The following is a 27844-nucleotide window of genomic DNA, read 5'->3' as shown; positions in this document are numbered from 1 at the left end:
TATTTAGAAATATTTTTATTTTGTTCCATATGTTTTGAGAGCTAATTTCTCAGTGATAAATCCCATCTACAGCACAAGTCTTTTGGGACTGGGACTAGATGGATGTATCTTGTTACAGCCCTGTTTTCTTCTCTTCACGATGCGCTGGTGTACCCTCTTCATCTCTAGAATCTCCTTCATTTCTTCCTTATCTTCCTCCTACAAAGAACCGCAGTAGTGTTCAATCTCCAGCACAGGGGTGCAGAACCTCAAGAACTGAGGAGAACGGTGAAGCTTTAACCTTATATTCATGAGGCATCAATTTTAATTTAGACTTTATACAGGTTATACCTGCTTACTAAGCTACCCACAAATCATACATGCATCCATAACAATAACCCCATCCTCTGAAATCATATTTGAAACTGATTAATTATGGACTAAGCACATCTTATCATTTCTGTTTTTGTCTTTTCTTGTGTTCGACTGTCCAGTTGTTATCCTCTAGCCTTAATGATCAGTTCAAACGGATAAAATTTTGAGAAAATTAAGGTGAAAGATATATTTCTGAATAAATACATGAAACTTGAAACTTGCAATCACTCTAATTGAATGGCCACAAACATTTTTGTAAGTGCAAACCCAATTATTCACCTTAAATAACCTTAAATGACCTTGGATAATGTCATAACATGTTCTTTGTATTTTTGACAAACTTTACTTTTTTCACATTTTACCTGAATTTCTAATCACTTTTAATAACTCAGATTATTCTTCTCTTGGCCTCATAATTACCTCTGCTACTGTTTCATAAACTTGATTACACTGTTATGTTTTGATGATGAATCTGTATTTACTTTTGTAATTTGTAACTGTGAACAAAAATGTCTGGACTCACTGATTGGTTGAGTCTTAGCACAAGGGCTCGGCGTCCATCAGACATAGGCTGTGAATAGTCCATGAGCTTTTTCAGCCTCTCCAATGGACTGACACCTCGCTCCACCACCAGCACAATTCGAGCCCACTGTAAACAAACAACATCACATTTAATTGCATAGGAACAAGTTCACACTCTCTTGACTTTGGCAAAAGATGGAGCTGAGTAACTGGCATCACCTTCTGTCATCCTCTATTCCAGAGACGGGATCTCCTGTACACTCGTTTGACTGCATTTAGCCGCGTGGACTACAGTCACATTCATGAATATAACTCCGATCTTCCAGTACATATTATTATTATTTAGTGTTCTGTCTGACGACAGGTCCATATGAACAGGATCCTTCCATCCTTTTCTCGGACTGGGACCTGTTCATATACATTCTTGGCAGATGATCCAGAAGTGGTTTGCCATTGCCTTCTTCTGTGTGTGAATGGAGTAATTGTTGGGATGCCACGGAGGAAAACTCCGTGTTGCCTAGACCACGGCCTTGCCCAACACAAGTTATAAATTTGGGCACCGCCGGGAATCGAACCCGAGACCCCAGGATTACAAGGCCAGCGTTCTAACCGCTAGACCACCGTGGGATTCCCAGTACATATACATGAACTTAAATGACTGGTCTGTAATGACCACAGTATTTATTTGCACACTCACGTACAGTACTGATGAAGATAATCGTGGGTGCTTATACTACAGTTGGTTGCATGGACTTGGCCCCAAATTTAAACAATAAGAATAGGAATACAGAATGGAAACTACAGATCTTAATGATATTTTTATACAGTAGGATTTGAATAGTTCCATTATCATCTTGAACTATGCAGGATTAGGATTAATTGCCTTTTCCTAAACACTCCAGGTGTAGTTGGTCTCACCATCCCTTCTTTCAGCATTCAGATCTTTTTGCCTCACTGGCTTGTGTTCCAGTCAATTCTGTTATTTGAACTTGAAAAACAAGCTACATCATCTTATTAAGCAAATCTTGCATGTCCGTATTTCAACATGGAAACAAACATCAGAGTTGGTAGAATTATGTGCATTAGAACAGACAGCTACATTTGTAGAACCCATTCTAGTGCCGTGTGATTTGTCATCCATGAACCTAATACCTGTCTCTGCCACTCATTCCGAGTCTCTGCAATTTTCTGGTATGTGTTGCCCATCATGGCAATCAGCATGTTCACCAGCAAGATGGCCACAATCCCCATGTAGATGACAAAAAGCAGCTGAAACATGGAGCACAATTGAGTGATAAGATAATTATAATTTCAGTTTTTAGTGAAGTACGGTTTTGTTGAAGATATGACATTTTGTTCTCAGAAATCACCACACTTCACCTTAATTTTGATTATTTTCAGTGCATACATCTACACTAAATTCACAAAAACATCCTGAATGATAGCTATGTAGAACATTTAGTTGTTGAACAGTTGAACGTAAATGTCATTTAATGTAGGTACCAGGAGATTTTGGGGGTTTGATAGCCCACTCCTAGAGCATAAAGTTCGTCCAAGTGGATGAGAAACTTCCCCATACAGACTGCGTGTGCCACTGCGAAAGGAATAAGAGGTACTAACTGTTATTTCCTTCACTGCACTTAAATGCATGTAACGTTAAAGGAAATTAATAAATGTTACAGTCCGACTTCATATTTTGGAGGTCCTGGTTTCAAATCTCGGTCTGGAAACAGACTATCCTGACAAGGTTTCATGGTAATTTTCCAGTTTTTCAACACAAATATTGCAGTAGAACTTTTAACTATGTCATGACAATGTTCTTCCATATGATTTCTAATTCACATCCCATCATTTGACAGTATACAGTCTAAGCTACTGGCAGTGTCATTAAATAAACCATAAATAAATACATATTGAAAGAAATTGAACTATATGGAAGACCCACTGTTAAGTGAGTAAAAAACTGTGGCTAATTCTAGTGAAAAAAGTTGTAACTAACCTTAGCTTCATACTCGTGTCCTGTCCGCTCAAATGCGCCATAATAGTCACCAAAGTTTGTCATGGACATTAGAAACATAGCCAGCACTGATTCAGTTGGACTGGGCATTGGGTTGGACACTGAATCGTCGACACCTTCCGGCGTGTTTGGGTTGTCAAACGACAGAAAGATGATGTAGTAAGCTATGACAATCAGAATGGGTTTAAAAATAAATGAACGTATCAATACAAACACATGTTTTATTTCTATGAGGTTGTGATATATGAACAACAGGAATAAATTATTTCCTATGTGCTCACTATGATCTGCTGTTTACACGTAGCTCAAATTCAAATGGGCTGTATCAAATTTCCAGAAAATGCTAATCATATAAAATGCAGGTACATAACACAAATTACAGTTAATTCAAAAAGACATGTAACTCAGTGATGAAATGTTTGCTTCTCTTTAATTTCACTATGTATGATGAGATGGGTGTACAGTCTTCTAAGAAGAACTTGGACATACGAAGACACAGGAAAAGAAGTAAAATGTCAGGTTTTTTATTGGTTGCATTTTATTTTGAACACACTACGTATACCTCTTAAGGCAAACAATTTTTATGTGAAACGTTTTGGTATGTTATATATTGAACAAAATACAGCTAAAAATATGTACTCCATAACACCAGACATGTCCTCCTACATTAGACATTTTGTGCCCGTATGTTTCACAGGATTTCAGCAGAATTTGGATGAGATGAAAGAGAAACTGATTTTTATTTCAATCGAATGAACACGAAGACCACAAAACAAGCAACATATTACTCGCTCTATTTTGTCAAAATATTTTAGTTACTGCTTTATTATGTCTGGATATATATTTAATTATAGCACACAGTTACGAATTTAACAAAATTATTGACAGTAATTTTACTATTTAGAGCTCAGACAAACCTGTTTATGAGGATATTTGTATATATTACAACACTTGTATTTGAAATTTTTAAATATAGGCCTGTTTATTTTCTCTGATGCACTTACACTGTGAAAAACCCATGACGAAAACAAGATAGATTGAAACAAATCGCAGGAGGTCACCCATAATCATGCGGTAGATCATCACCACGAATGGTCCGACTGTTTTGAAGCCCCTGCGGAAACATCGCTTTTATTAAAAAACAAATATTTGCACTGCCATTTCTTATCTCAGCACATATGTCTGAGCAGAATAGAGCAATGTTTACTGTATGTGCTAACAATGTTACCAATACAGAACACGTTGGTTGTAAAGTAGTGGCAGTCCCACATATTTAACTGTGCACAAATAAAAAACTACGACTATTATAAGCATAAACATTATCATACCTATATCGTTGGAAGCATACATATTACATTAATATTTATAATTTTGAAAAGAAAACCAGTTGGAATTCATTTCTAAAATGAATAATGACAAGAATTTCCAGAATTTATTCTCCCAATGTGTTAACATGTTTTAAAAATTTATTTTGTTCCCAGATATTTAAATATAAAATAAATTTTAAAATAATACATTACATGCTCTTAAATATATATTTGCATTTCTAAATTATTAAGGCATTAGGAAGATAAGATTACAGAAATAACTGATTGGATTAGTCTAAAGATTGTGAGCATGCTCAGTCAGCAGTGGAATTCTAGCTTGGACCAACTGTAAAAGCTACAGACAATTCATAAAGATTATTTGGTGGTCCTTCGAGATACAGTACGAAAAATGTCACACCTGCAGAAGAAAAGGAAATATGGTGCTGTGGTGAGCATGATGAAGACAGCAACAACATCCTCAATCTCGGTGAGGCAGGACAGTCTGAGCAGTGGCATCAACAGCATCAGCACACAGGAACACAGGAACATGACGCGCGATGGAGCTGTCATCTGCACATGATGATAGTAGTACCAAAAGAAAAAAACTGAGGCCACAGAGAACGTTGGTCTTTCACTTTGAAGGAAGATCATATAGTAAATGTGAGATCTGAAGTTTAACGCCATATGTGCTATTGGAAGTTATCATCATATTGGAGGAATGTATCTCCTCCATTTTTAAGGTTCAATGTCATATCATCTGATACCAGGGAATGAAAAGTACAAGGTCTAGCATCTTATAGTCTGATTCTGTGGCATGAGATCAGTTGGATGATGGGCAAGATGTTTTTACAACAGCTACAAACCTAAGAAATAATATTATCTTAGTGACAAAATGAAGGAGGATGAGATGGACAGGTTGTGAAATATATGATGCCATGGCCACCATTTACAATATTGTAGGAACACGTTCTCTTACAGAGAAGCTGCAAGTGAAGATTATGACTGAGTCAGCAGATACTTTATCTCTGTATTTGCCCTTTGTTACGGCCCTGGAGTTACAATGCTTCGTTTTTAACACGTGAGATGCATGATTTTGACTTCTAACTTGGCATGACTTCTCTGCACTCAGTTGCTACCTATCGGTACATGTCTGAATGCTACGATTTTTATCTTCTCCTTATAGAAATGATTTCTCAATTGAAATGGTAGATTTATCTCTGAATATCACAAACTACAAAAGAAATGGTGACCATTAACAAACACATACAGAAACCATGAAGACCTTTGGTAAAACTGAAGAAAATGAACAGGCCTGTGAAATGTACAAAAGGTGCTGATACATCTGACACATCTGTTCAAGGCTGATCTCGCACCAGGTTCTCAATGAACATGTTCAGTCCCAGGAAGCGTGCCTCCCGCAGAGCAGCCACGATGTACAGCATGGAGCCTGTCTCCATGCACAGCTCGCATGCCACACGTATCTTTGCCTTCGTAGACCCAAACTGCATCAGTCGGCATTCCTCCTGCAGGTCATCCCACCAGTCATCATCATCGTCATCGACTGCTTTACTCTGCATAACATTAGTGGAACATAATCACATTTTTTTAACAAGTTTCATGTTGAATGCAGCTGTTATTAAGGTTAAGAATAAGTTTTCCTTTAGGTCTACATGATGTGAAAATATCCAGCAAAACATTGTAGATGGCACTGGAAGGGAAGAAACATCATCTGTGAGTCAATTCTGTTGCAAAACAGAATAATGACAGAAAAGGTACACTTATTGAATACTTAGGATGTAATATGTCAAAATTAATTTGGGTCTAGAAGACTACATATCGAGTCTCAGTGACGTGTGTGTGTGAAATTTTAAGTTTTTTCTACTGACTAGTGTAGGTGTGGAGATCTTCTTTCTTCGCTTGAGAGCCCAGTGTGGGTCTTGGCTGCCTCCCTTCGGAGGTTTTCCTAGTCTTTGGAGTGTGAATCTGTGAGTAGTGAGTGACCAGCCCACTGCCTAGGTTGGAGTTCTACGTACGTCATATTTGTCTTCTGTATCATTTTGAAAATGTAAAGTTCTTTTGTGCTCATTCTGTACTTTAAACATGCCAGACACACTCCAAATTTTTCCATGTCCATGACTGTAATTACCAAAAGAAACCTTTTTATTTGTCCTAGTTATGGCTGACATATGATTATATTATTTTTGCATTCACAGCCATGTTTATTTCTCCCAAATAGAAGACTAAATAAAAATACTGCAAAATTGCAAGTTACTTAATATTCTACAAAATAAATAAAAACAACAGCGCATGTTACTCTGTTTATTGTGACAGCATTTGTGCATTGAGTATGTTGGTAATATTAATCACCAAATATATTAATAAGTATAAATATGAGGAGACATTAAATGTCAAAATGTTCGCATAATTTTATACGAAAACAGATCAAATGTTTGAAAAATCAGGCATACATATCAGCATGGCATTCTTCACGTAAAATACAATCACACACACCAAAATATTTGAATGCAGAAGTCATCATAACTCCAGACTACAGTGAACATAGCTACGAAGTGACTGTTTTCATGTCTGATTTAACAGGGGAGCTCCAACTCTTCCATTTCGGAGCACATTCACAAAATAACTCGCTGTATATCACACTGATATTTGTTCTTTATCATCATACTTCAACTATTCAGAGTATGGCATAATGTTCTATAAATGAAATCACTGATGATTCTTATTTTTAATCATCAATTCTCATCCTTCTATTTACCTGTGACAATGACTCAGAATCCCTCTCCTTTCTTGCCCTCTTCCTCTTTTCCTCTGCATCCTGCTCACCGCGAGAGCTAGTTCCACTTATGTTCAGTGTTTTGGAAACTGAGAGTTGCGTACGGTTACTGGAGCTCCCATTGTGCAGATCTCCTAACTGATAAGCCATCACACTTCCTGTCTCTGAATCTAATGTGACATTTTTGGACGTGACAGATTCATAAATTTTGTCAGTGTAATTAGATGATGAAATTAATCTGTATGGCAAAGGCATGTTTCTAGTCGGTGACCGATATTGCGAGTACAATTTTAGTGAAGAATTGGGATCGTGAAGTAGAATATCTGTTAATCCTAACTGTGAAGACACGTGAGGAAAAGTTGAATTAGGAGTAGAGGCAGTGATATTTATAGCAGTTTTATTCAGAGGTGGAGGCGTTGTAGGAGCTTGTTTAGGCGGTGGACCAGGCCTTAAGGTGAAGCAAACTAGAGAAAACAGGAAATAGAAGAGAAAAAGGAAGAACTGTCGATAGAACCTGGAAAAGAAAAGAAGAAAAAACATTTGTTTGCTATCAGCAAAATTATGTTCAAAACTCAGAAAAGACATAGCTTGGGAAGATCTGTTACCAGAAGTGATACACCGTAAATCTAATGAAGTGCTATCGCACATGAATGATTTTGAACTAACACGTAACAGCTAGCTATGGTCTCCCCTATGCTGAAAAGTGAATTATATTATCATGTCTAAATATTTTGTAGTAATAAATTTGTGAATTTACTTTAGTTCTTTAAAAACAAATCTACATAAAAATATTTAGTCAATAAAACACAGGATGTGATGAAAAATAAAACAGTTGCGGGTACAAGCTTTCTTGAACAACTGAAGTTTAACGCAGTATTTTAAGAGTAGATGAGGAGAATACCTGAATTTGACAAATGCATTCCATTTGGCATTAAGGAGGTCCACAAGCACACCATCCATCAACTCCAGATGTTCATCCTTATCCTAAAAAGTTTGCAAAATATTTTGATGAGATATTACATTAGAAATAAGCAGTAATTCTTTGGGGGACTCTTCAATACCAATTGCAAACTGGAATTTCACATATCGTAATGAGCAATATGCAACTTTATTTGCAGAAAATTACAATATGAGCATTGGGGCAAAATATCTGACTTTGGATGACACGAAAGGGGCAGAAAACAGGTTGTAATTACACTCTGCCTTCAAATTAACAATAGTTAAGTAGGCAGAAGTGGTGTCTCTTACCCCAAACACAACGAGGTTCAGTGCTGAGTTCTTGCTGATGTTTCCTGTGTCAATGTCGATGGTATCAATTTGCTCCAGTGGGTAAGCTGCACAGGTAATGCTTCCTGCAGCAAACAAGAAAACCAACCAACTCACACAATCAATAATAATATAGAATAAACATTTTCTTGGATATTATCCATCGTCTAGTAAATATAAAACGTAAAACGACGTTTCGGAGATGGGACTCTATCTCCGTCTTCAGGTTTCTACACAGTTGGGCCCACTAGAAAGAGCTAATCCCTATCTCCGGACCACGTAAAACGACGTTTCGGAGATGGGACTCTATCTCCGTCTTCAGGTTTCTACTAGATAGAGCTAATCCCTATCTCCGGAGATAGGGATTAGCTCTTTCTAGTGGGCCCAACTGTGTAGAAACCTGAAGACGGAGATAGAGTCCCATCTCCGAAACGTCGTTTTACGTTTTATATTTACTAGACGATGGATAATATCCAAGAAAATTTTTATTCAATTGACTCTTCACCATCGTCAAGAAGTTTTAGATCTAATAATAATATAATCACAAATAATTTTGAAATCGCCTTGTCTGCGTACCTAACTGTTGAACACTATTGTTATTTTATTTGTGTAAGTAACAGCCAACGTTTAACCTAACGGAATAAAGGCTGGTCTCCATTAAATGGATTTATTTAAGGCAGTAAGTCCAAGTCCAGTTCCAGAATATTAATTTTGAAGCTTTACGTTTCAGAAGAAGGCTATTGTCATGTATACCTTTTAACTCCTGAATTCATGAGAAGTCATACGAAGATACTTACTTCCAGTATGATCGTACCAGAAATTAGAAAAGGACTTCATTAAGTTTACTAGAAAATGCTAAAGTGGAGGACAAAGAAAACTGGAGATGCACTTATTCATTATTTGACTCCACAACACGAAGGGTGCCCAGTTCCAATCATGTCAGGCAATATTCAAAGACTTCTCATGAAAGAATGAATAAAGAACATTTTCATATAAAATTCTTACAAGGGGCAGTGAAATTAGGCTTCAGTTAGTGTTGTTAATACAATTACTTGAAGGCTGCGTAACCTATTTAGGCGCCATTGGACAGTGGGGGAAAGCATAATAGACTAGAAAATAATTGGTACATCACATCACTGAATCACAGGGACTCAGCAGATGCAGCTTCTCCGAGCTCGTTCTACTGGGCACGAAGTGGTTTGACAGTTTTTGACTGAGTACTTGTTTATTGAATGATGTTTCTCAGTTGCATAGGCAGCCGATTTGTCGTCAGAGAACTGAAGAGGGTGTGGGGAACAGCAGTAAAACCTTGAGAGGCCAAGGACCACAAAAGAACCTATGATAGTCTGTTTCTGGGACAAGATTTACACCTGAGACACCTACAATACAAAGCAGATGCTATCTACTGGTGTTTAGTGAGATCATATATTTCCTAATGATGAAGCATGTCGGGAGTCTGGCCACAGTTGCGAATCAGGTGTCTCCTTACCTATCTGCCAATATATCTCTCGCTCGATGTTGAGGATGTGGAAGAACATCTCAATCCTTGCAAGTTTGGCAGACAGCGTGAGTGGGGTGAGGTTCTGCACGTTGCGTACTGCAAGGGATGCGCCGACCTCATATGCCATGTCAAACGTCGACTTACGAACACACGTTAAAAATTAATTTATTATATTGGGAAGAAATATACATGTAAAGGACTGCAATCACTGTCTTGCATTTAATTACATCTCATACAAATAAGGAAACTGCCACATGCACTATTTTCGCTATGCGCAATAATTCATTCATTCTACTGAAATCAAGACGACAGCTGTCTAAGAAGGTTGTCATGTTTTACTAATGTTGGGTAGTACTAGGTAAAATAAACTTACCTCAGACGCAATACATACGATATTGTAATTGATGTCTGAGCTGGTAACGGCCGTGCTACATATGTAAATACTCACCAGCTTCTCGTATATGACCAACATATGGAGCACAGTGTTTCCATTTGTGTCCTGATTATTAGGGTTGGCACCCCTGGCCAACATCAACCTGTAACATTCTTCCTGGCCCAAACATGCAGCAAAGGCCAGGGGATATTCTCCCCAGTAGACATACCTGTGATGTTTAATGTGAGCTGTATTAAATTTTGTTTTTACTTTGGAAATGTGCACTGTGCTTTGGGGTATAGGAACCTCTTTGAGAATGATCCCTATTTTAATGGCTGCATTTTACTTTTAAGCAGTAGATTCAGACACAGAAGAGGTGAGGTGCAATATTTTTATAAATTGTTTTAAAATTATACAGACTGAGGCTGCAGTTGTCATGTCAACAGCAACATATTTAAAATTATACCTGAACTTGAGGAGAAGTTGAACGGCTACCACAATGTTAGTTAAATTAATAATGACAAAAAAGATTTGGTGTTAGTAATGACATCTCCGGTGCTACTGACATATGACACTGACTTCGTTATAGAGTTGGTGACCTAATGTACGTTATTCAGCAAATAATACAGAAGACCTGGAATGTAAATACAAGGAAGTTAGAAGAGGAATATGAAGCATGAAGTTTGACATTAAATTTTGGAAAAACAAAATATGGACATAATGTAGTCTAGAGGTTTTTGACGAAGACGTGTCATTAAACTGACGTATGAATGAAACAAGTACTTGGCAGCATCGTACTCACCCTTCATAGTTGGTTTCAGGAGAGAGATTGACATACTCATGGTCAAGGGAGTCAGTGCGGGAGCCCTTTTGGTCCTCAGGGCACATGAAGTTGCCTATGCAGCGCTCATGGTAATCTGAACCCGAATCTAGAAGGAACTTCACCATTGCAGGGTCTTCATTCACAATTGCCAGATGCAAGACACTCTCTCCTGGAATCAGCACACCAGTGTGACTGTCAAGGCACCCATCTGAACACTTCCTGTGCCATGGCAGAGGAATTTATGTTTGAAAAGAGTACAAAATCAAAACGAAAATTTTGGAAAGCTTTCAGAAATCAAGTTTACTGATTTTTTTTCAAAGCTAGCAAATGTGATGATTGATGTGGACATAAGCTTATGGCTGAAGTTTAATTTTGCAAAACTACAGGCAATAAGAAACATAGGCCCTAAAGCAACAATCACACTCGGGTTGTAAATTCTGAACTTAAACTCATTTGCCTGTCACTGGTTAAACAACAATTGATGAAGGAAGCTACGTGAGGTTTCCTCCTCTTACACTGAATAATACTGACTCTTTCTTACTTTTGCTTTGATTTTGGTTTGAGGCTCTGTTTGTCTTGCTGAGGAAGATTGCGAACAGTTCTACACGGAAAATAATAGTGTTATTAACGTAATTACAACAAAATCATATTTCTTGGGCCACCAACTTTATGACTTTAGTTATATTTTCTGGAATAAAGTTCTCACGCCTGTCTGCCGTCTACAATAATGCCAACGGCACTGACATGAAACTTGTCTTTCCTGATAACTGAGAGCAAACTTAAAAATATTTGTTATGAGGAAATATAGGAAACTTAATCACACAACAAACATTCTGAAGTGTTGAAAAGTTCCAAGGGCATGAGAAAAACAATTACCATAGTACTCGTCACACATGTAGATGTCATTGATGAGCTTGGGGTAGAACTTCAGAAGCCTCTTGGCGAGGTCTGCGTGTATAGATGTGGCGTTAAGAAGACACAGGTGGAGGCACGTCTCGCCCACGGCGCCTCTTTCCTTCAAGTCCCAGCAAACCAAGCGGCACTTGTTAGGGTCTGGTGAAACATCCAAAGAACATAAACGTGTTGGAGTAACTAACTCCATGGAGCAGAGCCTTCAGAAGCTTATAGTCAGTCAGGTGGTCAGGAAATCTCCTGAAATTTATGGGACCTGAAGGTTTGCATGGAGCCAAATTAATCCAGTTTTAAAAATATTTTCTCATCTATGGCTACGTCTCCAATTCTGTTCAGGTTCTGAGACCATAATTCTGTATGTACTTCTCATCTGCTCCACATGTCCAGTCCGTCTCGTGTCAAAATGTTGTTCTCAAATGCTTTCAATCTACTCGCTTGGTCCTCCCGAGGTGGGAGGCCCACAGAAAGATAAACAAGGGCGAGCTTCAAGCTTTGTTGAACTAGTCTTTGTCCTCCCCCCTCACTGACTATAACATAATTTAATAGTGAATTTGCCATTAAATTTTAAAGAATTCGGCTGAGAACAGAAATTCAAGTTACAATGCAATATTTAAAGTGGTACAGTCACTGTGCAGAATGCAGTTCATTTCTTTCAAGCCCACTAAAGTGTGAATTTGGAGTGAAATCTCACATAATCTCCTGGAAGACGGACCTCTTTATTCTTGACAGCACCCGAAAGGCTTTGTTACCACGAAGCATTTCAAGGCAAAATGTTGGTCTTGATGAGAATGTCGTAGAACCTTTCGTAACTGTGGAAGAAAGTCGCTCGTACCACCGAAGCAGGTCGTTCGGTGTCCAGAGAGCGGACGAAACTTCTCGCTGCGTGACTCCGCCGTCCAAAATGGAACGCGCCCGCATTCAGTCTATTTACATGTTCCAGCTGTTTCTCGGATTGAACACAACAATTTTTCTTGCAGGTAATTAGGGAATTTAATTACGCACCAGTTTTCTCTCCTTCGTCGACTGGAACGCCAAGGTTCGTGTCGATGTCGTAATCGTCAGGGTTCTCCATCGCTCTCAAGACCGGAAGCTGGGAACAGAATAGTTGGGAAACTACAGACGACAATGACACAGTTCGATGACAGCGGGGAGGGGGCAGAGTTCCAGGTACAGAAAGCGAAGTGTGGGGGGTATGCCCCAAGTGAGCAAGAATCATGGAGAAGGACCTGTTGGGACTAAGCGTGGGAATGTTATTTTGGGGTGTCCCCAGCGGGTACATCCCTCAGAAGTGGCGTAGCCCCTTGTGCTGAGGTCTCGGTCTTACTGGGGTCTGTATGATCTACTCTGTACAGAGAATCATCATCATCATCATCAAGGGGCGTGTCCAACACGGTGAAAGCAAGACAAAGGAATAATAGCAGAATTATCCTGAGGAAGGACCCGGTCATGGAAGTCGCCCACCTCCTGTGGAAAACGCGACAGACGGGCATCGGAGGGCCCGTAATTTGTTCCTCGCTCATGCCAGAGCGTGAAGAACGAAAAATGTTTAGTTTTCTGTCAGCTCTCCATTTCCATGCGCCCTCCTCTCGTTTCCCATCGCTTACGCAGCCTCGGACACTCCACTCACCATCTTGTGTCGAGGGCGTTCCTTGTTCCTCAGGAGCACGAGCCGAGCTACGGGAATCAGGCTTCCCTGTCCCTTGTTGTAAAGGTAGGGCTCCACTTTGGTTTTAATAGCATGATCCAACTCGGCGTACTGTTTCGTCTGAGCTGCACGCTTCATCATGTCCACTAGCAGTCCGCCCCCTGCAGTTCAACGACACCCGATTAAAAACACGTGCATCTTCGAAGAAGCCAAGCGCCGTCCACTGAGTGGCCGTCTGAAAGACTTCCGGCGTTGGCCCGTGGACCAGGTTCGCGGGACTTCAAAATATTGACCCACGAAGGACTGAGGTCTATCCTACGGCTTAAGGAGACAGTCGCATTATCAAACTAGAAATTTACTGAGGTCAATTTAAATGCTCAAATTTCAGGAGATTTATAGTTAAAATTATTTGTTTGATAAATACCACTCCTTCAGCTTCAGACATTTGTATTACGGTCTTGAACAACGCCACATTTTGACGTAATGTGGGATTTCCGACAGCTCTTAAGACTATTTAAAAAACAGGTCGATTTCAACCAAACTCCGTACGACGGACGAGAACTGAAACTTATCGAGATTCTTTTATCGAGTTTGAACAACTTCAAGATCCACTTTGCTGAAGGGCCGTCATTATGTCGGGTACCTCCAGACATTGAGACAAAGCCCACAAATAGGTTGTCACGTGTTTAAATTCCTTGCCATAATTTCACAGAACTTGTGGCCACACTGAAAAACTCTTAGTGCACACGTACCTTTGAGATCGACCAGCCTGTACATGCTCTGTGCACATGTTCCCGCCTGCTTCTTCACCCCGCTCGTCACATTGCTCTCCGCATTACCCATAATGCTCTAATAACTTTACCGGAGCGAAATAAGTTTAAATACTTCGAAGTTTTATATTTGTATTTTACGCGTCGTATGAAACTCACAAGATCCGACTTGCTTCTACGAGGAAAATTCTGACATAGTAAATTTAGGCTTACGAATTTTCCAACGTGCTCGTAATGTGGACGACGAAAGCCAATATATGGCTTAACTGTTGCTCACTCTAACAGACCGACGTCCACTTCTGATGACAGCTCGAATTTTTGCTGACACGTGAGAGTACGCTACATACACACTTTAAAAGTCGTTTATTTCAGTATTCTAAAATGACTGCATTTATTTTGATCGCAAATTCTTTCAATTTCGGTTCAAAATAACATAATCATTATTACATTTTTCTGAAGGTTCAAAATAAAAAAATGCCAAATAAACTTAAGTCACTAATAAAATTATCGATTACAGGAAAGAGAGAAATACATTCAGAACTGAACAATTGTCAAAACAACTGAAATCACAAATACGCTTCTGCGTTGACTCCCACAGTATAATTGAATTTTACCTGAATGGCGTAAGTGGCGTTCATTAAATATACAATAGAAATTATATTTGGTATAGACACGGGTGGGAACGTTCCTAAGGTACAGTATGACCTAAAATTACTATCTCTCGTTATCTTAACTAATTATGCTAATAATTTCCAGTTTTACCACCGCTGACACAATTCGACAGGATAATGACGAGTCTAAGTGGATTACGTATGATTTTCTAGAGCGACTTTCAAGCCTTGTGAACAGTGACCTCTTTACTTCCCATCATATCACTGAAGTCACAACATTTAGAACTCGAAAAATTATGTGTGTTTTTTAAAAAGCGATGGATCCCAACACAATCTTCTTGCACAATCACACGAAGAGCATTCCACTGGACTCGTTTCCTTGACTGGATTGTTTTAAGACGCTGAATCACTACGCAAGCCCGCGTCTGTCTACAGATCCATCACAACATGGCGCCTGCCTTCCCGGGCACTGCGAGGAGACGGCGCTGCCTAGCACGGCGACCTCCGCCGTCCGGAGTCCCCTTTGGCCCTCCGTGCAGTGGTACAATGAAACTGCGTGTCACATTTTTCTCGAGCACTCTCTCTGTGTCTGCCCCCTTCTGAGAGGTGCTTATTGATCGTCTGACTCCTACAAATACCTCAGAGCACTGGAACGTGTGCATTTTCATATTTAACAGGCATTAAGTTAGTTCTTGTCGATGAATAAGGATTCAGAGGCAAAGGTTTCTCAATTTCGAGAACTAATCAATACTCCACCCTCATCATTTCCTCACGTTTGTATCTTTGTAAGAGTGTAACCTGTCATCTGGTTCGAGATTAAACGTGGACTAACTTATTAACGCTTATCAGAAACTACTATTTCAATAGCAGTGGTTAATAGTCAATGCATAGCTTCTGGTTAAGTGCTGAAAAAGTTAGACTCTATGCCAAAGCCGACGGCAATCCAAAGTGTAGTTTCCGAAACGCATTTACATCCACGTGTTGACACAGAGCAAAGCTAACTTAGGCAAATGGTAGCTGTAATGCTGGGGGCGTTTCATCCTGCAACAGCGCTGTGCCTTGGTACTAATGTTTTACCCACGAACGCTCTACGAAGCTTGCCGAAACATACAAATTTATGTCTCAGAAGTTCAGTCATTAATTTAAAGACATTTAGCATAGAGAGCTTGAACAAAAAGGACGAATTTTAGTCGGTAACCTGGAGGAAAGAGAACACTTGGAAGACCTTAGCGTAAAGGGGGCGTGTTATTGAACTGGTGTGACTGATCACACAGACCAATGGCGGGCTCTTGTGAACACAGGAAGAATCTTCGGGTTCAACAAAAGACGAAGCAGTGACATGTCATATTCTGCTCCAAGCTCTGTCCGCGGTTCTGACTTCGTGGCTCTGCAGTCCTCGAAGGACCTCGGCCGCCTCATATATCGGAGGTCTCTTAAGCTGTTCAGAAATCTGGCAGGACTCGCCGGAGAAGTAAGTGATCAGCCCGTCGCCAGACCCTGCCTCCACAGACGAGCATGACAAAGCAAGAAGCGGGCAAACACAAGTACTCTGAACGGGATACGAACCCACGATCCCTGGGGCAACGACCCAGACCATGTGGTCAATGACACCGGAAAGTCCCGCCCCACGTTTTCAAATATTCTGAAACGCAGTTTTTTTTTTAAATATTCTTTTGACTGGGCGCTTTGAGTGTGAAGAGTAATTTCAAGTTCCTTTCAATTTTTCAATCTAGTTTTTAAATAATCCTCGTCCAACTGAATCAATGCGGAGTTGTGCTTATTTACATAATTAATTAATTAAACACGAAGCGTCCGCAGACTGCATTCGGGTAATACCTCGTGCAAAGGCTGAGAAAGTGGACATTTTTATTCTCTCTCTGTAGCCTCGATTAGTTTCTTCGTGAGTAAACATCAGAATGGAAACGTAAATATTCCGGGTTCCCTGCATAGTAACGCTGCTAGTGTCAAATATTGACACAAGGAACATTATCGCCGAGACTAATGCAGGAAGGCGATACATTTCAGCCTGCTGAGCGCCACAGAACGGGGCGAGAATCCACTCGAAGTCTGTCGGAACCTGACGTGGGTACAATCACTGCTCACACTGAAGATGTTCTCCTGGGGACGAGCGACCTTCCTCCTGCTAGCCGCAGTAGACTCCGGCGTTACGACCCTCCCAAGTGAGACGACCGCCTTCGTGTTGGACGCCCTGCTACGCCGTTCTCGCCAACCCTGCGTCATATTCATCCAGGTGCAAACTGGAGGTAAGTTCGCACGCACACTTTCGTCAGCGAGGAGGTCTTATGTACGACGATTGTTACAAACCGACGCCAAGCGTCGGCGCGTCAGTCTTCGGAGCGGCGCCAAAACACGCGATATTCACGTACGACCATATCGAGATACCATAGGACATGACCTTGGATTACCGATGCAGGGCACAGCGACGCTAAGAGTTGAGACGTCGATGACGAAACGGGAATGAAGCCAATAAAATCCTCCGGATACATTTTAACTGATGCTAACAAACCGACGCCAAGTGCCACGACGCCGACAATTTAAGAACTGTGTTTTGCGCAGGCAAGCCTCAGAGTGACACTGGAAACTACGGTGAAAAAAACGCCCTGTTTCGCGACGTAGACCCAAGACGACGTATTTTTCACAGACGAACGTGAGGCGACAACGAGCGCGGACCCCAGGCGTCGAGTCGCCTCTCTTGGCGACGACCCTAAAAAACAATTTCTGCTCAGTTAGTTCGAAGTGTCTAACGCCTCATCGTGCTGCCATGAGTGTTATCGGAGATAATGAGCCCTAATTATCACGCGAACTGCTTTCTATTTATATCTACACTTAGATCCACCAAATTCCCTTTTCCCGACATGAATGTCATATGAAATTATGTCTCCATGCGTGTTACATTCCCCGCCCACGTCATCATCCATGATTTGATTACATTCATTCATGACATTCATTTGTGGAACGTTTTACAGAACGTAGCGCCTTTTGTCTTTCTTCGTAGACACGTTTCATCAGGGAACCTTTCTGCACACGGAGCTGAAGAAGGTGTTCGGCCAACGCGCCCTCACCACGGGAACATGTCCGTTCTACAGGTTGACGAACGCGTCACAGCAGAGCGGATGCCGCGAAATCCCTCCGACCTACGTCGTTCTGACCAGCGACCCACAGACGCGGCTGGAGTTATCACAGGTGAGGGACACGGCGTCAGAACGCGGACGCCCGCCCACCGGCGCCGAAAGATTACGCTTCAGGACGAAACTTTGAGTCTTGCTCAGTCGTCAGTAACAAACATTTAAAAAAGTCGATATTTTTACAATAATTCCAGGTGATTTTAATAAAATCACACGTATACGTTAAATTGAAATTATGTATGTTACCTTGTCGCTCGGAAACGGAGAGACCGGTCTGCACCAAACGTGGCATGATCGTGCCCTAAAACCACGAAGTCATTTCGGAGAGGCCGAAATTCCCCGAAAAACTGTGCTGGGTTCGAGTCCCAGCCCAACCGTTAACATTTGTTTCTGGTACAGTCTACTCAGCACTACAAGTGACTTATAGCGCGCAAAAGCCTGTGAACTTATCGTTTCCAGTTTTCGATGAAGGCCGACCTTTCTTCTGGAAGATGGATCTTGTTTCTGGACACGGAGACATCCGTCGAAGAGTTCTTCGCCGACATTCACATCCCGCTTGACTGCGAGTGTCTGGTGGCCGAGTATTCGCCTGTCATGGCGCAGGTGTCCATCACTGAAGTTTACCGCGTCCAACCCAACCGACCGCTGCAGGTGCACCGAATTGGCTACTGGAGTCGCAGCGACGGCCTCACATGGACCGCCCTGTCCTCCTTCTACCAGCGGAGAGACTTTCGCGGCGTCACAATAAAAGGCGCTCAAGTGTCTGAGGTAAGCCAATCAGTCGCTTATTAAGTCAAATTGCTTGACTGCTTTAGCTGGGATCCAGAGGCCTGCCCATTACTTCATATGGCAGTGACTACAAGCCTCTAACTGCAGGCTTACTTAGAAGTTTATCGGATTTTTTAATTAAAAGTTTGTATAAATGTGTGTGTACGTTAATATGCATGCTTAATTCTTTCTCCTAGATATTTTTAAGACAATCTCGATCAACGAACTTAATAATTTTGAAGGTTTTTATAGCCTATTATTCACACGTGACGTTTGTGAACAACATCTAATTAAAATTTATAATAAATGCGTGGGAATTAATGCTGACGTGACATTGTTTTCCCGCCACACACGATCGATTTGTGAGCGTCGATACGCGGCGTAAGTGGGAATAAAATGTCTGCTTTCTAACCTGCAGCGTCAGGTCATCTTCGGTCATATCGCCAATTCATAACAACACATCCTGTCACATTCTCCTTTCCGGAATAGAAGCTGATCTTTTCAGAACGGTCTAATGGAATCTACGAAGAAGCCATAAGAACTAGTGGTTTGTGCCCTGTTACATTTCTCATCTGTTCTGTTTCCTCCACTCATTTCACGTCAATATTTATTCATTGTCATCTTCTCGTTCCTTCGACTGCAGCGGAAGCCGCGGAGTCGATTATCAGCAATCGATATTACTCGCGTTTCCCATTCACTTTCGACAATCGAAGTCGGCGACCAAAACAGATATTTCACATTTCATATTCAAACAAAGTGAACGTGGTATTCGGGTAAATAGACATTACTCACTGCGAAAGTTCGGCGACAGTTTCGTGGTCACATAACTTATTGAAGTGATATTTTTTGTTTAATGTAACAACTCTCACAGAATAAAACATCCTACCGATTTCTATGTGTAGCTCCACGAAGTTGTCACGGGGAATAAACAAAAGAAGGCAGAAGAAGAAGAAGAAGAAGGAGACAGCTTCAGCAGCCAAGTGTGGACAATACTAGAACAATCTTGCAACTTCACGTACGTATTCTTTCAACATTCTAATACGATCTGATTCAACACATTTGAGGAACCAAATGCAATCGACTGCCGCTGTTTCACAGACGTCTTCGTATTTTTGATTTTCGTGTGTTCTATCGCGAGAGTAGAACACCTCACGGGACAATAGTAACAGTGTTGGCGACGGTGAGGATCGAATCCGAGACCTTCTAAAAAAACATGCTACTCTAATCTCCGCCATTAACATTAAAAATTCTAACAAAGCCTGAGAGTTTAATGACAACAAGCCACCTGCAGACGAGAAGAGAGCCCACCCCAATATTTCGCATTTTCGGTTGTAGAAATTCGTAACGTTTAAATCTATTGGCGCGGAACAGAACATAATTTGACAGCCGCTTTCGAATTTTCGAAGTTAAAACGCGCATCTTGTGGAATTTTTCTTTCAGAACGAAATACGTAAAACCGAGCCACGTGTCATCTGCTGAAGACACGATCCACATTCTAGGATCGATGCTGAGTAAGTCAGAGGCCGACGTTAGTGTCAACGTCTTTGACCTCGACGCCTTCCGTCTGTTACAAAGCGACGCAGAATATTTGCCGGTCGTATGGACATACAAGTAAGGACGTCCGAACACATTTGAACAGTTCGAAGTTACTTCTTTGAGCGTCATTTGCATTATATCAACTTCAGGTTTATAGAATAAAGTGAAGGGAAGTTTCGCAAAGTTTCAGCTTAAATTTACTTTATAATGTTTGGAATTTACATGTTGTTCTGTGTGCATGTGAAATTTCTTCTCGACGTTAACGGAGGAACGCGCTTTGTGGGGTCTGAGAACTAATGACGCGATGAAGAACCTTTTATGACGTGTTCTCTCGGCCAAATATCAATGAAGCAGTATGGGATGGGCGGAGCGTATAGCAAGCATTTTAATAATGAGAAAGGCAAGACATTTTCGTATGAAAACATGAATAAATTAGATTATTTGAGAGAATTAGGTGTAGATGACATTACAATACTAAAATGTACCTTACACAAATGTGTCTGCTCGAGATGGGCTCCAGGAACGACGTTTTGTGAACCCGATAATGAATCTTTGGGTTCTATGAAAACGGTATATTTGTAAATAGATGAGCGACTACCAGCGTCCCTGGTCCGAGGATTTTGGCCAAGTTTTGTTTTAGGTACTTGTAACATTGCCTGTGACGTCATAATTTTCGCAAATTGAATTAAACATTTACCGAGATATTTTACGCTGTGATTTCTACATCACCCGCCACAGTCCATCACATTCCGCCCTCACATTCCGCCCTTCGTGAACGAAGAAATTACCGTCACTTCCAACACAAGAAGCGCATTCGGCATGAAACTGGCGTTTTTCGAAATGTAACGCAACATTACTTAATTAACTGCTGCAAACTATCGCTTAACGCGATGTTCAGTTCTTAAAGGCAGAAAAGGTAAGGTCACGCCCTCCTGTAAGACTCGCGACAACTTCAAGGGCTAACCCCCCCCCCCCCAATAAAAATGAGGCGCGCACAGTCTGAAAAGTGCAGAAGAGTCAGAAGTTGTCGTTGCTGAAGGCTAAGACGCGCGCGCGCGCGCGCGCGCTCTTTTCCTCGCAGACTGGCGACCTACATCAAGCAGCCGTCGCTCTTGGAATCGACGCCATATTTAATAGTGGCGCCGTTTTCTGCTTCGCTGTGGTTTCGGTTGGTGGTGATACTCGTCTTCCTAACCGCCACTCTCTCCGCCAGCTGGTACCTGGGCGAGCGCCACGTGCGTCAGAGAAATGACCAGGTTTTTACCGTCACGGCGTCCTGCTTCGGCGTTCTTCGCGGTTTCTGTCAACAAGGTGCGTACTCACTTTCTCTTCAGGCTTACAGACGCAGACGCAGGAGACAGGGATTTTGAACTGTCTTTGACATCGGCTGAAAAATTTCCAAGTTTTAAGTTGTTATTGGACCGTGAACGTGTGGATTGTCTTCGTCTGGGTTGTAACGCGAGTTACCAACACTTTGCAGGAACATATTATCTGTATCTTCAGTGTTGAAGAAGACTACAGACGACAGAAACTGCGAGAACTAGGAACCGTTCAATGAATTGCTCGTAGGACATCAGCAGGCTTCCTTGGTAACGGTGGTTAATTTGGTTACCACGGTCGTTGAAGGTCAAATTCTTGCTAAGTTGTAGACTAGTTAAGGCCGCGCGCAGATTTCCAGACCTTAAATGCAGTCTCTCTGTATAACAGTTGGACTATTTGCTGCTCAAAGTGCTGAAAGACCTAGAAAGGGAAACGCGTTTACTCGCCTCTCATCACGTGCGTGTCCCCACAAACGGAACTGGGACTTACCGTGACTAAGAGTGCGTTAACTTGTCTTGTCCTGACTAACCGACGCCCAGCGTCTCTCTCGCCACATACATTGTAGGCCTGTCTTAGACACATGTGAGTGTGCTGTCTGCGCAGTTTAACTACGTGTTGCGTTCTGTCCGTCAGCCAATCACACAACGCCGCGATCCTGGTCTTGTCGACTGACGTTCTTCACTGTGTATTACTCAGGCGCGATGATACTCACTGCTTATTCGGCCGTCGCAATACAGCACCTGGCCTTTTTGAAGCCCGTCCTGCCGTTCAACACCTTCCAGGGCCTGCTGGATGATGGCACGTACGACCTTGGAATGCGGGCCCAACCGTCCATTTTTGTTATATTTGAGGTCAGAACTTTCAAACATTGTTTATTATATCTTAAATATAGACTTGGCCGAGACTTTTTGCCATTGCAATGCGGGAATAACGCACACTTAGACTTAGAAATAAAATAATTAAATTTTATACAGCTCAATAATTCATGTCCTTAATTGACGTTTGAATAAAGGTGTAATTCGTGGGGCCACTGACACATGGCAGTCTAATCCCTGGTGAAGGACCCGGCAGACTGACAGAAGCTGGCATATGGAATCTCGGGTTGGGGGCAACACAATCGACTGTTTCTTCTGATGATTTGTGGCTGACAGACGAATTGGTAGAGCTTTAATTTTCCATGCTGCTGATTAACACAAAACTTTTGGCATTAAAGGCTCCTGGTTTATTTCGATCTTTAGACATACAATTCTCATTAATCTGAATTCAACGCACAACTTATGTGGCTTTGACTGCGAGTGCTGTGCGTTCTGTCTCTTTGGCAGAGAGAGGCCGATCCCGCCGTACAAGCTGCTTACGACAAGCACATCAAGCCTCACAGGGAGAACCAGCCAGATGACATCGAAGGCCTTCGGCGACTCTGTGGCCCGAAAAAGTACGCCTTCATGACTGACCCCTTGACCTTCGAAAGGTACAAGCGTTACTCCACCTGCGAGGTCGTTCAGCTCCCGAAAGTGTCCCTGACCGGCAGAGGGAGCTTCCTCACAGCACGCGGCAGCCCGTACCGAAGACTTCTCAGGAGGAAGTAAGTGAGCTCAACGACCAGAATTTTTGTTGGAAGACGTCAGTCCAATGTTTCCAAATCATGTCAGGCCACTCTTGCTACAATCCGCACTGTCACACTTTGTAATCCTTATGACAACTAACTTCGTGGAACAGAGGCTTTGCTATAAAGCTTACAGCCACTCCGTCAACCAAATCCTATCTTTTATGGAAGTAGAAGGTTAATTACCCGCCACTGGCCCCTGTCCTGAGCAAGGTGATTTCCGTCCACACCCTCACATCTCACATAAACTTTAATATTATCCTCCTCTCTCCCAAGAGTTCTCTTTCCTTCAAGTTCCCGCACTAGAACGTGCGATGCAATTTTCATCTGCTGACGGCTCTTTCTCTGTTACTTCGCCCTCGTAATATTTGGCGAGGAGGACGCAGAAGACGTCATCAAGCCTCTTGTTTAATCTCTGAAGTCAATTAATTTTCGCACAGTCGCACTTCGTTATTGCGTTCACGCCCCACGGCGGAAATCAGGTCAGCCACGTGGGGAGAATCGCCCGCTGCTGCAAATTTAAGAAGGTCTAAAACTCAATTACGGGGTCTTATTTTTTTTCTAGAGAGAGAGATTCTTAAGTCGGTGAAGTAGAAGAATTGGAAGTGGACTACTTCGGGTTCGATTCCCGGCAGTAGCAATGGCAGGAATATCTCGCCCAGGCCGCTGTGGGGCATCCGCCCTGGGGGTGAAGGGATCGGAGCGAGATCTTGATCTCCAGCTTCTCCCACGTACAAGGACAAAATGACATTTGTCACCAAACTGCGTGACACAAAACTTTTCATTTCGAAACGTCGAACCAAATCACTCGAATGCCATATTTACAGGCTCCACGACCTCACGCGGTTTGGAATTTTGAGTGCGCTGAAGAAGAGGGTCGCGCTCGCCGAGAAATCGGCAGATTCGGTGCTGAGGACTCAGCCCGCCATCACCGTCGCAGCAGTCAAGTTCATCCTCGCCATCTTGGCAGCGGGGGTCGCCCTGAGCTTCGCCGTCCTCATCGCAGAGCGACAGTGCTGCTGCTGGAGGAGACGGCGTTCAGCGAACATGCAGGGAATCACTTTAGTCCGTTAAGCAAAGCTGAGGTTAGGTACGAGAAACCTGAGGCATTCACGTTGTGGTCCTCTGGGTCAGGGTATCGAAGTTTCGGTGAATTTCTGACTTCGAGATGAAGCCAGCAGGTTCTTCCGAAACACTGATAAACCCCGGTTTGACGACACTGAAGAACAGACTGCAAATTATTAGCATTCAATTGCGAAAAATAATTCTTTACGGCGTGGATAAGGCGATCGTGGAGCGTGACGACGTGGTTTCCGGTACGTAACCTTAAATGTAAATGTAAACCGTAAATATCTAATCGTTTTATTCCTGTGTGAACTTATGAATCACCGTCAGAGTGCGTAACCACTGAACCACTGTGTCTGTTCGCAAGATTATCTCAGGATCCGTCTGAAGTGGAGCCTCTTCTGAATCGATGTCTCGGCCTTGTTGCTGTTTCGCACTGAACTTGAAGCAAGTGACCCGAGAAGACACTAGAACCGTCGCTGGAAATGCGCTCCGACTGGATCAGTCATGAAGTTATTGGCACACGAATACTTCACTAATTTCGAGGAGGAAAAATACGCTTACAGTCGCTTAGCAAGTCAAGAAACTCCTCTCCCTATATGGAATCTGAATGGCCAAAGACCGTGCTGGGGCAGTGTGTTTGCCCTCTCCCGACTCAGAGGAATGCAGCGCTTTTACGTAAGACCCCCCCTAACACTCGGGTCCTCAGAGTCTTTCTTTCATTCGTATTGTCCGACCAGAGTTGTCGTCACATTTCTCACCTCTCCAGTGGCTGCTGCACACTTTCACCGGAGACGCCTGCAGTCCGAAGCGTCACCTGTCGTTTCCGAACCCGCGGTAAGTAAATTGACTGTAATCTGCATGCATTATGAAATGACGACGACGACGCCAATGCATTGATTCTGCACATTTCGTGGAAATGGACGTTTCACTTGCAAAGTGCACGTATGAAACCTGCAGACGGATGCAAGAGCTGGGAGTGTAATCCAGAACGAATAAAAATTTGTGTGAATCGGTTTTTAAGCGTAAATTACGTCTTCTGATTCATCTCTGCCCATTCTTTTCTTACACTTATTATAATTTCTTCAATGAATTAGCGCCAAAATCATAAGCACATTTCTTCAGAATTATAACCCATCACAGAATTCTTCTCAGACACTGAAGTTACACGTACCATAAAGCCTAATGAACTTCTACGTGCAACGAAAACCTACAAACGTCACTTCTGTTATCGCGCGTAAGTCTCAGTTCTGTCTGTTACAACACCCGGGGTCATTTGACCGATTTCCTCAGCCCTGCCATCTAGTTGCTAACCCTTCCGTCACCCAGAGAGTAAACAAATGCCAAGCGTTAACGAGAAACGCTTTCTAAATGCCCCATCCGGGGTTAAGTCGCCTCACTCTTCTTGTAAATATGAGTGATGGACAGACTCCACGAATGGCACGCAAACCAAAGCTCTATGACGCAAAGAACGTTGTTACGTACGCTCTATACAGCGGTGGTAATGATAAGTTTATACAAATAATTGGTTTTTGCTTAAAAGAATCCTGGAAGTTAAAACAATGTTTTTGTTCTGAGAGTTTCTTAAATGTAGGTTTCTGCGTGGATCAATATATTTGAGACAAGGCGTCGTCTTTAACATGGAGTCGAATGGTAATCGATTTGACTGAAAAACAGTTTCGATTATAAGTGGCTCTAAACAACTGATATCGTATTCATAGTTGACGGGTGTAAGGAAAGGAAATTATTGTTCATGAACTTTCGAAAGAACATAAATTGTGGCGAGTAATGGCAGTAATTTTCTCCGAGACACTTTTAATCCATCATTTATGCATTAGAACAAATGTCTTTCGGTTCTATAGTTGCTGTAAAATAAACCAACTCATTCTGCACGAAAATACGACGCCATATTTGAAATGGTTTTCCCGAATTTGATAAAATATGACTCGTTTTGTTAAAAAAAATACAGAGACGACGTTGACAGGATTGAACTGGCTCAAAGTAGGGTCCAGTGACTTCTTCTTGTGGGTGAAGAAATTCGGTTCCGAAAACGGCGGACAATTCTTGAGCAGCTGAGTTAAGCTACAACGAGTTTCTGAAGAAAGAATGTTAAACGGAATTGGTTGGTTCAGAGTCGCTGAAGTGGCCTGTCGCGTCTTGATGAGGGTCAGAAGCCGGACAGAATTACGCGAGAAAGTTACGCAAAAGGAGAAAGAAATCAACTGGAATTAAACAGGAGGCCGGCGCGGTGTTGGGGCCACTTTCAGCCCCCCCCCCCCCCCCGCCTCCTCCCCAATTAATTAATTTGCTACAAATCATAGTTTCTTTAATTTGTGTTTACTGTAGCGAGTCGCGTCTTCTCTCGGCCTTGCGTCAATTTTATTGCTGATGTAAGAAACGTTGACGATTACAATTTTTGAAAGAAAATCTCAAGACTGATTTTAAATTTTGGCTTCCATTCGTGATTTATGTTGCAGAATTTGCAAATATTTTCGGACAACTCTCATAATAATTCCAAATACTGTCACAGCTCACGTAAGTACCTTCAGGTGTTTACGTCGCTTTTCCTCTCAAAGCATAAAGACGCCGATTTTACGCGGTGGTTTTAGTACGCAATTTGCATACTAAATCACGCATAGAGCAAACGATCGTTTCATTCGTAAGTAAATGGGCCCATTTCCCTGCCGCAAGAAATCCAAGTTAACGAAAGGGTCGTTACGACAAAACTGCCACGGCGAACGCATGAGAACAGAAATCGGCCACATTGAACATCCAAATGTCAATAAATTTCACTGGAAATTCTTAAAATCCATGCAAATGGCAGAAAACACGTCAGACAGTTGATTTTCCTCTGTGAGGTCGTTTCAGCTGCTTTAAGATGTCTTCGGCGCTGAGTTTCGTTCTCATGACGAGCTGTGCTCTGTCCTCTGCTCCGTTCGCTGTGGATGTGTCCAGCGATATAATAGCAGTAATTCGAAAACACTACCATTTTTCCTGCGTGTTCCTAGTACACGATGGTAAGTAGAAAAAAGTGGTCACGCTTATATTTCAAAGTCAAAAACGAGAAGCCAGATTTTTGACACTTCGTACGTGAGCGCTGGAAAAAATTTACACTTCTGAGCCGATCTCATTCACACTCAAAGTCATGTTTCGCTTCTACCCAGTCTGGCTTCCAACGACGAAAGTAAGGTCCGCGCGGGTAAAAAGGCCCGCCATGAAAGCACGTGTTTAGAAGAAAGAAAGAACGCGTCCTTAAGAAAAGTGTAGTTTCCGCGTGTGATCTTTCGGGAATCATCCGACATGCAAACGCGCTTTAATAGTTGGAGTGGCAAACTAAGACGTTCTTTCGGGTTGTAGCGAGACAAATTAAGTTTCGGCGCCGTCACCTGAGCCCTGATGACGACGGCCGCTACGCCGACACCGACAGTGGATGTTTCCTGCCGGATCGCATTACCCGCGCGTACCCTACGAAAATCAAGGCACGAGAAAGCGTCAACGGATATGCACTGGAGGA

General features: G+C 42.1%; 1 protein-coding gene across 2 annotated transcripts in view; it reads right to left on the bottom strand.

Moving 5' to 3' along the window:
• The window catches only part of nan (transient receptor potential cation channel subfamily V member nanchung), a 29177-nt gene continuing 1333 nt past the window's right edge, over positions 1-27844 (bottom strand). Inside the window, exons 1-17 of one of the 2 annotated variants that reach the window (XM_087351340.1) lie at positions 14264-15351; positions 13494-13672; positions 12869-12956; positions 11831-12007; positions 10934-11123; positions 10207-10360; positions 9747-9897; positions 8240-8343; positions 7893-7975; positions 6974-7505; positions 5574-5771; positions 4619-4770; positions 3898-4007; positions 2876-3057; positions 2029-2145; positions 878-1003; positions 1-198 (exon numbers count right to left, since the gene is read on the bottom strand). In XM_087351340.1, the coding sequence (XP_087207466.1) occupies positions 67-198; positions 878-1003; positions 2029-2145; positions 2876-3057; positions 3898-4007; positions 4619-4770; positions 5574-5771; positions 6974-7505; positions 7893-7975; positions 8240-8343; positions 9747-9897; positions 10207-10360; positions 10934-11123; positions 11831-12007; positions 12869-12956; positions 13494-13672; positions 14264-14354 (2766 nt within the window). In that variant the 5' untranslated portion in view covers positions 14355-15351 and the 3' untranslated portion in view covers positions 1-66. Of the gene's footprint in view, positions 199-877; positions 1004-2028; positions 2146-2875; positions 3058-3897; positions 4008-4618; positions 4771-5573; positions 5772-6973; positions 7506-7892; positions 7976-8239; positions 8344-9746; positions 9898-10131; positions 10361-10933; positions 11124-11830; positions 12008-12868; positions 12957-13493; positions 13673-14263; positions 15352-27844 lie in introns of those variants that run through there. The other variant, XM_087351341.1, reaches the window with a different exon arrangement.

This window comes from Zootermopsis nevadensis, unplaced genomic scaffold, assembly GCF_977971745.1.
Source record: "Zootermopsis nevadensis isolate Lab colony 2312 unplaced genomic scaffold, Znev_1.0 Znev_ptg000019l, whole genome shotgun sequence".
Taxonomy (NCBI): domain Eukaryota; kingdom Metazoa; phylum Arthropoda; class Insecta; order Blattodea; family Termopsidae; genus Zootermopsis; species Zootermopsis nevadensis.
This window is presented reverse-complemented; position numbering and strand designations above follow the sequence as displayed.